This window comes from Melanaphis sacchari, unplaced genomic scaffold (genome assembly GCF_002803265.2).
Source record: "Melanaphis sacchari strain LSU unplaced genomic scaffold, SCAv2.0 Contig29_pilon_pilon, whole genome shotgun sequence".
NCBI lineage: Eukaryota > Metazoa > Arthropoda > Insecta > Hemiptera > Aphididae > Melanaphis > Melanaphis sacchari.
In genome coordinates, this window is record NW_020271172.1 from 148,643 (window position 1) to 162,014 (window position 13,372).

The 13,372-nt window shown below is 29.9% G+C and overlaps 1 protein-coding gene across 1 annotated transcript; it reads right to left on the minus strand.

Annotated features, from left to right (window-relative positions):
• Positions 1-3,294: 3,294 nt before the first annotated feature.
• On the minus strand, positions 3,295-7,697 carry LOC112595749. The gene is made up of 3 exons (XM_025341048.1): positions 7,562-7,697; positions 6,559-7,271; positions 3,295-3,899 (listed from the first exon to the last, which is right to left on the minus strand). Exons 2-3 carry the CDS (start codon positions 7,048-7,050, stop codon positions 3,582-3,584), a joined length of 810 nt encoding a protein of 269 aa, XP_025196833.1. The 5' UTR covers positions 7,051-7,271; positions 7,562-7,697; the 3' UTR covers positions 3,295-3,581.
• Positions 7,698-13,372: the final 5,675 nt, after the last annotated feature.

Sequence of the window (13,372 nt, forward strand, 5' to 3'; positions counted from 1 at the left end):
CGTATGGTATAATGAACCATGAGCATGTAACAATAGTAATATGAAATTTGAGACGTGTGTTTTTACGGTTTATCGTGTTAACTCGTTAGAAAATTCAAAAATAATAAGATAAAAAAAAATATATAATATTATTGTTCCAAAATTCAATAGCTTGTTTTATTGCTTAAAAAAAAAAAAATATGTATTTTTTATAATGGCCGCGGTAGTCTACAATTATTTATGTACTTAAATTGTGTAACAGTTAAAGTCAATTGAAAGTATTGTTTTAAATACGATTGTTGATTTGTAAATTATTTTTGCTGGATGACAGTAATTAGGTACTATTTTTGGTTTTTAACATGATTACGTGAAAGTTTAAGATTTGAGAGATAGTTTATTACTTATTAGCTACAATATAATTACATAAAATTTTATCTAACTAATATGTTTATTTAATAATCTCGCAATTGAATTATAACTACTTTTTAATGATATTTTTGTTATACATTAGCATCTCCATAATGCCTACGACTAATTGAAATTGTACACACCGATGCACAGGTATCTAGGATTTTATATTTGCATAAGTACTAGCACATTATAATTTTACTGCCGCATATCTAGAGCATCGACATCCACTTACATTTTGTGATAGAGGGGTTTATAAAAATGTTTGTTTTTATTGTATTATGCCGGGCATATAGTTACTTCCTACACGTAGTATTGTTTTTGTTGAAAAAGAACTGTTTGGCTGATCCATGAAGAATACATTTTTATTAATTATGCATGATTTCGTAAAGCAGGGAATTGTCTACATTAAGTTTACTTCAAAAATTATTAATTTTAAGTGTAGGTATATACACGTGTATACACGTGTATACCGCGGTATTAATAAAACCAAAAGACTAATAAGTTTGAGAACTTTTAGATATGAGAAAGCGTTCCTTTTTAGTTAAGCTGTAGCTTATGTTACCCTCCATCATTATTTCAGATGTCTTTGCTATTTTACTTATTACTTAGTTATGTATATTTTATTTAAACATATATTTTTTAAGTTTTTAATCATTTAATGATTATAATTATTAATTTTTATTCTATTTCTAACTTCTATAAAATTTAGACTACTATTATTACACACATACGTGCAATAAAAACACTCAACATTTTATTTTAAGAAGCTACGATTAAATTATCATTTAAAAAAGTTGTAAGTTTCAGCCACAAATAAAATTATATCTAATTTTTGTTTGTCTTTATTTCGACCTTATTATTATCTTTTTATTGACTTAAGTTTCTTTTTTAGGTTTATTTCTTTAAGTTTCTTTTTTAGGTTTATTTCTTTAGGTTTCTTTTTTTAGGTTTATAATTCAATGTTTTTAGTTTATATTATCAATCATATAATTTTACATAGATTTTAAGAGATTTTTGACATTTTAATTAATTAACAAGTGTGTTTTTATGTGGGGCTAAGTGTCATACTTGGTTTTTTTTTTATTTGTGCTATAAGTGCTAGTGCTGTAATGCTGCGTACAACATATTTGAGTTTAATAAAATGTATTAGTTTTCACTATGGAATGTAGCCATTGCTTTTATAATTTTTATTTTATTTCCTTTTATTTTGTTGTAAGTTTTATGATGACGACTAAAACTAAAAAAAAAATAATACAGTTAGGTTATGTTTTACAAAGTAAGCGATCAACATTTTTTTTTCTTTTTAATTGTTTTATATTCATTCATTTTTATCTTTATAGTATTTGGATAAGAAATATTAGAACTACGTTCATTAAATATTTTATTAACTTACTATGAGTGAATAAAATGAGAATTTGATAATAAAAACTGATGAATTGGGAGATTTGTTTTACAAAATTTGTTATGTTCTGAGCAATTTTAAAATTGACGTTTACGAGACCTTTATGTTTGGAGCTGTCTGATAGATATTTGTTCAGCTAATGTTCTTAGAAATGTATTGATTGATAAACATATTGAAATATTGAAATTACTGTTAAATTGGTAATGAAGCAAGTTCAAATAATTTAAATTTGAATTAAATAAATTAAAAAAAAAAAGATCATCAGATGGGTCACCAAAATTTAAATAATTTCCAAAGTGAATTGTGCCATAAAAAGTTAGTTTGGGAACCTCTAATGTAGACCATAGTTATGTTGGCATTGTATTCTTAAAGTTTTGTTTTCTTTAAAAAATATAATATCATGATTTAAATATATTTAAGTGCATTTAAAAACATCGAATAAAATTTAAATATAATATTTTAACGATTTATAAATATTGATATTTTATTAAGTTGAGTAAACTTCAAAAATGTATCCTATAGTTTTTAAAACTATGGACATAACATAAATAATTATAGCAATAGACGACTATTGGGTATTATCTAATAAATAATGTTTTTTTAATTTAATTTAGTTTCTGAAATATAACGTTTATTTTTAAATAGCTAGCATAATATTTATGTAGTAACATGCAAATTAAGTTTTATAACTTTTAAATGTGTTATGTTTATAACTATGTTTTTAGATTTTAAATTGTAATATCATTTATATCAATTAAATAATAAATCACTGCGTAATAATAATATATACTGAAGTATATGTATAACTACATACATACTAGAAGTCCTCATTCCTATTTATAAGAAATTAATTTAAAAAACGCATTTTATTTTAAGACCACAATTGTTAAATTGGCGAATATAGCTATTTTTTGTAAATATCAAACGAGAAAAAAAATTTATATTTTTCTTAATAGGTAATCGCTATTTATATTTTGAACATGAGAAAATTAAACCACTGATTAAGATTGTATTATTTTAAGTTTATAATAACTGGATAGTGTAAGTGTTTATTTTTTATCTGTATTCAAGTATGTTAAAAGTTTCATAATTAAAGATACTTTAATATGTTTACTTAGTAATACTTAATACTAAATGTAACAATAATATTATTAATAATATGCCTAGATTTTTTTTTTTTTTTTTAATATTTTATCATTGATAAACTACAAAAATACTAAACTCGGTTACATAGAAATACTATAATTCTCTAAAGAAATACTAGTATACTTGTTAATTTTATTAATTGAATTAAATTATACACTTCTAATCAATGAGTAATATCTGACTAAAAATTAATTGATAAATGAAATGCGTTTAATTGTATACAATTTAGGGTATTAAATTGGCGAATTGTGATCAATTTGTAAATTTCACAGGGTTGAAAAAACAAAATGTATATTGTTCTTGTAGACGGTCTACTTTATTTTGGTATTTATACCAAGATAGTAAGTATTATGTGAAAAAAAAAAAAAAAACAAAACAAAACAAAAACTCAACGTATTACATTTTAAACATGAAAGAAAAAAAACGTACACATTAAATGGGATGATGATAACATGATATAACATGAAATTCAGATGGTTTTACCAACCATAAAATGCTGCATTTGTATTTTTCAGAGTAAAAAGTATAAATTGTGTAGGAAGTCAGTGAACTGCGCCAAAATATTCGGGATTTCTAAAAATAAATTCGTAACAAGACTTTTCATCTTATACGAATTGCAAGGACTATAAGAATAAGTAGGATTTTAATTGAAGTCTTCTAGAGGAGTATCAACAACAATAATCGTCTGCTCCTTTGGGTCACTTTTTTTTACATACACTATTTTTTTTGGTTGTTTTTCTATCTCCTTTAGTATGGCCTCATCATCAAGTTTGCTGAAGTCTATATCAATGCAATTTCTCTGCTGGTGGCTGGTGTCACGCTGAGGACGGTTGTAGTATTGTTGCTGCTGCTGTTGGCCCGTACCGTAGTAATACTGCTGGATGCGTTCGCGGGTCCTGCGCATCAGAGGCCGGACGTTCTTAATCAACGACCCAACAGCGTTAAGCGTGTTTATGGGAATCTAAAAAAATATATTATCATAACCGGTGTGAATATCGATCGATAGTATAATATGAGAACGTACTATCATAACCAATCGGTGTTTATAGGGGCTTAGCTTAGGCAACTTTAATGGCATTTGAAAAAAAAATAGATTTAAAAAATTTAACATTCCAATAAATTAAATTCTGATGTTTCCAAGTCTTAACTTTTGTCGGTTATTACGAGATTACTTTATTATGTAAAAAAATAATACCAGACTATTGTGGCACACATTATCGATTTTAGCATATTATTAGTTTAAGGATTTATGTCGTTAATTTTTCATTATGTTAAAAATTGTTTAAAAATTTTAATTAGAACATAATAACATTATTGAGTCATATGGTACTCTACATTTTTAAACTATATTCAATATATCATTAAACAAAGTATTTAAAAAAAAAAAAATCTTTGTTGAAATTCGACCCTTCTATGGTTTCTTTGGTTTACGACAACTTTTAGTAAATATTTATTATAACGTAAACAAAAAACAAAAAAATAATTTAAAATAGAAAGTATTGGACACATTTTATGAACTATTATGGCAAAAGAGTTTGCTATCGTCTGAAATTTAAATAATTACAAGGATATGACAATATCACGTCTACACATGACGTGTTGTCGCTGTCATTTAAAACACAAAATTAAGCAAATTTGTGTTGTTTAGCAGATTTAATATTATTTTTTTAGTTTTGAAATTTGAGTGAGATAATGTGTTATACACTTGTGTGCATACATTAGTATTTTTACGATATTTTAATTATTAAACGAGTTACTAGCATTTTCGAATTTTAACTGTTTAAAAGTTGAAATAAAAAATAAAACACTAGTTAGGAAAACTCACACTACAGGTGTGCTAAATTCCCTGCTGTTAAATGTATTTCAATACAAAACAATACATTTTAATTCTATATCATTGGGTTCAAAAATTGTGTAAATTTAAACAGTTTTGTATAAAATAATAGTATTTTCGATACCAAATTAAAATTATTTTGTTCGGGTTCGTGTGAGTCGTCGCATCGTGTACTCACGAGCGTAGACATTTTTATGACGATCTGTATACGTAAAATGTATAATACAAAGTAATATGCTTAATGTTTATTATTATATTCGAGTATGTCTCTTTGTTTATTTATTTGTTCTTTGTTGACTTAAAAACTACTGGACTTTTTTTCAATAAAAGTTATATTATTAGGTTTCTTATATATAAATTTCTATAGAATGGTTCATACGTGAATGTTTTTTTAGCACACGAAAATAGAATATTTTTTTGTTAATACATGTACCTATAAGATTTCCATTAATTATAGATAGTAACATAATTACTATCTATTGATTAGATGTAATTTTCTTCATTGTATTTTACAATAAAAATACCTATTGTCATATATATTATACAATTAAAGTCATTTAATTTTTTTTATTTTTTAAACAGCTTTTAAATTATTTTAGTGGTAGTACGGTTAAAGATTATATAAACACTAAAAAAATAAATACTTAACCAATTTTGACAAAAAACAATAACGAAAATTTCTACTTAAGCAAAACGGAAACGATAGATAGGTCGTCTATTACGGATATTATTATTCTAGTTATTTCTAAAAGACATATATAATGTAAACTCACAGTATTTAACTAATTGGCACTAATAATTTTCTACACATATTATTTTTTGGATCCCGGAAAGGTCATGAGAGTTTTAGAATAGTAGTTACGGGTTACAACTATAGTATACATAAAAGGCACTAAGTGTACGATAGTAGCTTACAGAATCAAAAAAATGATCGACTTAGTTTTGGTGATTCGAGTTAAGTTAGATTGAATTAATTGTCTTAGGGTGGTTAACTTGCTATAACCATAATAATATTAAAATCGTAACCGCACGATATTCATTTATTTTTTCTAGCAATTGGTTCGTGTAAGGAAAGTAAGTAAGTTATTGCTGTTCAATTGTCGTGGTTTCTAAGTAACACGACTATTAATAGATCGACAAAACGATGCGATGATAAAAATAATTATATGATAATATTTCACGTACTGTACGTTTTTAGATAATTATATAATATGGTCAATGGTTGTTCGACAAACTAGGTTTTTTCTTTATCACAACGGTTATTGAAAGTGCTTGAGATAACAATTGTTAACAATTGTTCCAGAGCGGTCAGTCGAGAATATTATTGGCTTAATTTCCACTTTTTCATAACTACGAATATATTATATTATACTCTATATTATGTGTATACATCGTGTGATCATAATGATTTGACTACGAGAACGCGTCAAACGCATAAAACTACTCACGAAATCGAAATAACAAAAATTTGCGATGTGATAAAGTAAAAACTGTTCGGATATTGGCGAATTCGCAATTAATTGGTTTCAAATAATCAAATTGTACCTACATCACACATTCAACCGGAAGGAAATCCCTAAGTAAATTAGTTAATAATAATAATAATAATAATAATAATAATAATAATAATAACAATAAATTTACCGCAAGTTTTTGTTCGTCTCGTAGTTCGCCACTTACTCGTCACAGTCGGTCGGACAACCCCCCCCCCCCCCTTATTTCTAGTTACGTATATATATATATATATTTTTTTTTTTTTTTGAATAATCCGTCACGCGGAGCTCACCTGAAATATGCTGTCGATCACCGCGTTGCCCTGCTCGATCGGCGGCAACTGTCTCTTGAAATCGGAGTGTTGTTGACCGATCTCGGCGCCGGACGCGTTGGCGCAGTGCATGACCTCTACGATCAGCTGGGTGGCCAGGATGACGATGGCCAGCGCGACGAACAGGCGGGCGATCATCAGGATGTCGACGACCGTGGCCACGCGCCGTCGATTCTCGGCCATTTGTATGGCTCGGGCCGCGTAATAAGCGTGGCAAGTGCAACGCGGCTTATTCGGCGCTTGTTTCTTGGACGCGCCGGCCACGGTCAGAGCTTCGTCTTCCGGTGGAGCGACGGCGGCCGGTGACCGCAGTATCAGTTGCTGTTGTCTGGGCTCGGCGCGGTAACGCTGGTACGGCGGTCGTGTCGGCGGCAGCGGTTGCACCGGCGTCAATGCGAAGAGCTCTGCGTGCGTAATGAGTTTCGATTCGCGGTGGTTGCCGGGCATGCACATGATCGCAGCTCTGTCTGGACGGTGGGGACTGCGGTCGGAGCGGGCAAGTTGCGTAATCGCGGCCGGACGGCGGGTCGGCGGACGTTGCTCAACGGATCTCTGTCCCGGAGTGGCCGTTATCCAACTCGCGTTGGCGGAGGAGAAAACGCGGTGACCGTCTCTCTCTCTCTCGGGATCCCACGCTATCGACGGCAGCGGTGGCAGACGTCAGTCGTCGTTACCTATTAATTATTATTATTATTATTAATATATCGCTGTTGTTGTTGTTGTTGTTGTTGACGTAGGTCCCTACTCGTCTCCCGTTCGCTGCGTCGCGTGGGAAAACCGACTCGGGTTATTAACCGCACGCGCCAACGCTTCGATTTTCGACAACACTACGTAATAATGATGATGATAATAATAATAATAATAATAATACTAATATATGTGATAAATATTCGAATTACCGATACCGCGATTATACGGTTTTTATGCGGTTATGCAAACGAAGGCGTGAGGATGTTCTACTTACGTGTTCGATGGCGGTGGGCAGGCGTAGGTCGTTGTTAACTGCAGACGGGTTTTCGGGGCGTAGGCGCAACGCAAAGCGGCTGATCTGTGTGTATTACACCGTTTTTGCGGAAGCGTTATAGGTAGATGCTCTACTGGTTGTTATGCAATACACAATACTTCTAAACAGATATAGTGTACTACTCGAGTGCGGTCGAACGGATCACACGGGCAGGTGCTTCCGAACGGGCGTCGAATGTCTGAATGACTGTCACGATGAAACCGTGATGCCCGGTCGGGTGCGATTCCCGGGCCACGTCCGGGCTTTTCTCAGCTCGTGGCGCGTGCGCGGATATCGCAGTGTTGTTCGGCTCAAATGGAGCACAATGGATGTGCGCAGGTGAGATCGTAAATGTACATGACACTTTCGCCCACGACGGGTTGAAAAAACGACCTCGGGAGTGGTGTGCTCGTGGGGTCGGGGCGGCGAACGCGACGGGTTGGCGTGGCGCGGCGAGGCCAACAAAAGAGAAAGGGGTAGAGAGTGAGAGTTTGGCGGCGACGGTGGAGGAAATCCGATACGCGATCGATCAAGCTCGGCGGTTGATTTTTGGGTTGGCCGGCGGGTACTCGTCAACGGCGAGGCGAGGAGTTCGTAAACAGCGACCCTGGAATATTTTTACGACGCAATAGTCTGCTGAATTTTCCCAGGATAAAGTAGGTTATGCTTTGAAGAGCGAACACAGGAATTTAACAGACTAGAAAATGAAAATTTGTATACTGGGAAAATAACACTCAGTGGAATGTCTTTGTATGGCGTTTAACATAATATGTATTTCATGAAAATAAAGTATTTATGATTAATAAATACATACCGATAATTATTTATAAATTTTCTAATAAAATTTTATTACACGTTATTTTTTGCAATTATTTATTTCAAAAATTCAACAGATGTCGTAGAGCCTCAGAAAAAAAAGAATATAGTATCAAATATTATTAGAAATTATAATCTGTAGTTAATTATATGATATCTCAATATGAGAAGGTACGTATGAAATGACTATAGACTTGTGAAAAATAATACAATATGAAATATTAAAAATTATTTTACAACAAAATTATGTGCTTCGTAATAGAATATTCTTACTCAAAAAATAATGTACTGTATAGCTCGATGTCACGCGCGTAAATACAACATTTAACGTTACGTAAATATACATTTATTTATGTATTTTCGTTTCTGTTGGCTATTTAGTGACATTAGTAATGTTCTTTAGAAATTAATAAATATAATAGTAGGTAGATGGCATACTATAGAAATAGAGGTTTACTAATCCATACACTTCGTTTAATGATTAAAATCTATAAACATTAAATATCATATAATGGTTGTGTAGTGTATTTTATATATGTATAAGCATAATATGACACCATTCCACTTACATAAGTATATTATTTTACTTTATTAACGTTTACGATATTGTATATTGCACTTATTATAATATTGTATATTACAATTTATTAATACCAATCTATGAAAAATCGGTTATTAAATTTTCAAATTTTTTTGACAGAGCAGACATTTTTTTTTTTATAAATATTGAAAAAAATCAAAATTGCATGTGTCTAAAACTATTTTAACTAATAACATCAAAATTTAAAAAAATGCTCATTAAAATTGTTCTAGTATACTTAATTATAAATAACAATTTTATCATTCAAGAAAAGTTATAGTTTGATATTATCGTGAATCAGAGTATTGAATACCAATCATTTTTATGGAGCTGAGTACATGCAATTTTAAGAAAATTTTATAATACCTACATACGTGCATTGCACATATTTGAAAGCATATATTGTATTAAAATTAAAATTACCATAAGTGATAAAAGGTTCAATTATTATTCGAAAGTGGACGCTTCCTCACCTACGCGTACAAGTTATTGACGCACTGTTGTGCGCTAAACTAATAATGTAGGTAGTAACAATTTTTTACCGATTGCGTTGACGAAAACTTAGTTAACTGATAAAATTAATGAGATCTCATTTAAGTTCATCTTGAATTTTACTTTCTCACTTTCTGTATTTTTGAATATTCTGAGCTCAACATAAAAAAACATTTTAAAATCGAAGGGTTCGCCAATTCAAAAAAAAAAAAAAAAATGTAGAAAAGTCGTTTTCTAGTAAATACAATATGAATAATTGATAAATTATTTCAGAAATTGTATCCAAAAACTAAGACAATAAAGTGAAATTGGCAAAAGATATGTTTAATAATAAATTGTTTATACCTACTAAAACTCGAAAAACGTCATAAAATATAAAACAATATTTCAAATAGCAATATATATATATTATATATATATTTAATAATAATAATATTCTTTTTTTATTACGGAAAAATGTTAGCCTTCACTACGTTGTTTACGTACGTTTTTAAGTTTAAATTTACAAGAAAATATAATATGAATTTGTTCGTATTTAAAAAAAAAAATTCACCTACTCGTATATAACTCAAATTAATTAATTTTTATTTTTCTAGGAATTCAAGTTATAGAGATTCGACTACATTTCAATGTAATGCAGCTACTACATCATTTGTCTGATACTAAGATAAAAAAACATAAAAAATATAATAAAAATAATTTTGAAAAACAAAATAAATAATATACATCTATTTATTTTATTATTTCTATATTTCTATATTTATTTTTTAATATTATATTTATATTTTAAAAACATTTTCCGAAATAATCAGAAATAATGAATAAAATATAAAAGTAAAACGGGAATTTTTGCAAACACATAGTTTTCAACAAAACTTTTCTGTTAAAATAAAAATAATTTGCTTTTAGTCCACGCCCTAGTTATTACAATTATTTAAACAATTTAATTATAAAATAATTTCAATATTATCAATTATTATTAATGGACCTGTTTACACAAAAAATCGACATGACTCTCTTTGGATTTCTAAATCAGAAAAAAAATTTTTTGTTGGTTACTTGTTTATCTTATGACTTATAATATAATTTATTCATGCAATCTGTTTTAGTCATTTCAGAACGTTATAAACTCTACAAATTTTGGAATAAATGATACAAAATGTATCCATACGAAAACGTTGAAAACGAAAAATGTCTGTTTTGCGAGGCCAACAAAAGAAAAAGAGGCGTGTGCGAGAGTGAGAGTTTGCGGCGGCGGCGGAAGAGACTCGCGATCGATCAAGCTCGAGGTTGATTCTGGCTGGGCCGGCAGATGTACGACGACGGCGAGGTGAGGGGTTTGAAAATAGCTACCCTATTAATACGCAGCGAGCTGTTGAGCTCTCCCGGGTGAAAGTAGGTTATATATACTTCGTAGAACGATGTTTTATATTTGATAGAATAAAAAATAAAAGTTTGTGCACGGGAAAAGTAAAACTCAGTAAAATTTCTTTATAACGTTTAACAAGCATTTTATAAAAATAAAGTATTTATCACTAATACAGTAGACGCCGCTTATAAGACTCACTTTGAGACCAGCACAAAGTGAGTCTTATAACCGAATGAATCTTAAAGGCGAAGTGGAAAAAAAAAATTAATTACGTATTTATAAATTTTATTTTACTACATATTTTGCTTTGATTTTAATACATTAACACATATTACATATTACATACTTTATTATTGAATAAATTTAATAATTCCGATAACAAAAACTAAAATTATAATCGTTATAATTATCGTTACGATAAATGTGAACTTTTATCTGCGATAAAAATTATTATACGTTATAAGGTACCAACAGAAACTAGAAATAATCAACACGAATATTATTTCATTTTTCAAAACCAATTTATTTCTAAATTATTACCAAAAAAGTTTATTTTCTACTATTTATTTTACGAAATTTGAGTCTTATGACCGAAGTGTTGAGTCTTAAAACCGATTTTTTTTTAATGTATTTGGATACGTCCGGACCGTTCCAGACGATTTTGAGTCTAATAGGCGACTGAACCTTATATCCGTGAGTCTTATAAGCGGCGTCTACTGTAAATATATATCAATATATATTCATTGTAGACGTAATTGAATATTTATGAGTTTTCTAATAGTTTTATTACACGTTCTTTTTCGGAATTATTTATTTAAAAATCCAGCAAATATCGTAGAGTTTCAGAAAAATAGTGTAAAGTATCAAATATTATTATAAATAAGAATCTGTAGTTAATTATATAATATCTTAGTATGAGAAGGTACGTATGATACAACTATAGACTCGTAAAAAATAACGCAATATGAAATATTAAAAATTATTTTACAGATAATAATTTTAAGTGAAAAATTTATTTTTCAAAACATTTTTTTTCTTTATAAGGGGAATTAAATTAGGTGGTGTGATAAGTGATCGAGAAGGGATAAAAAATACATAGGTTACGTGCTGGAGAAAGGCACGAAACGGCTCAGCACGATACGACATGGCATGTAGGGGAATGGCAGCGCACGAAGCGAAATTGACTCGCATGGACTAGGCTCTATGGACTAGTGTGTTTGAACCCCCCCCCCCCCCCCCACTCACAATCATACTACTTATTTTTTTCCTCGCATTGTATGTAATATTTTATTGGATGTGATGCATTACACTAACACATGTCAAACCTAGAGGAATTATTTCTACATCAATATTTTCCCCGAATTGTATTTATATATATTTTTTTTTTTTTAGTTGAATTTAGTGGTTGTTGATAAAAAACTAATACATCATGATGTATGGGAACAATAACCCAACGGTAGAACATCTCATTTTTTAGTGATTTTCGTAATCAATCAAAAGATTGAATGTTGTTTATTTATTAAAAAATATAAAATAACGCAATAAAATATTGATATATTTTACACACCCCTGACAGTGTGGCGTTATCAACCCGATCGATATAGTAACCCTTGTCGTTACCATGGCCACGGAGACGTTTATACAACGTTACGACTATACTTGATGCTTGATAGAAATGAAGTTCGCAGTAATATCAGTATTATATTATATTTAAAATACCAACCTTTTTGGGTAGTTAAGTTGCAGATATGAATCGCAGCATCGAAAAAATGATTTACACTGTTGCGTATTTCATACATAATTTAATAATATATGTATTACAGATAGACTAACAGCATTTAGATCTTTTAAAAACTAAAATTAATAACTAATCTATTTTTTATTTTTAAAAGGTTAAAATTAAAAATTATTTTCCGAAATAATTAGTAAAAACTAATTAATAATTAAGGGAATTGGGAGTATTTTGCATATCATGTTTTCAATAAAACTTTTTTGTCAAAATAAAAATAATTTGCTTTATACCCACCATTATAAAATTATTATAATATTAGCATTTAATAACACTTTACATCCGTATACACAAAAAATTAACATGATTCTTCATGGATTTTAAAAACAGCAAAACAAGTTTTAATTGATTATTTGTTCGTCTTATAATTTATAATAATTTATTCATGCAATCTGTTTTAGTCGTTCCAGAATATTAAAACTATAATATAAATGATATAAAATAAACCCATATAAAAACATTGAAACAAAAAAAAAACATTTGTTTGGCGAAGCCAACGAAAGAGAAAGGGGTGAGTGCGAGAGTAAGAGTTTGGCGGCGATGTAAAAAGAGACCCGATTCACGATCAATCAAGCTTGGGGTTGATTTTAGGTGGGCTGGCAGTTACACAACAAAAGCAAGGCGAGGTTATTGAAAACAGCGACCCTGTAATATTATTACGACGCAATTTTCTGGTGAGGTTTCCCGGGAAAAGGTTGATTATATTTCGGAAAGTGATATCTGGCA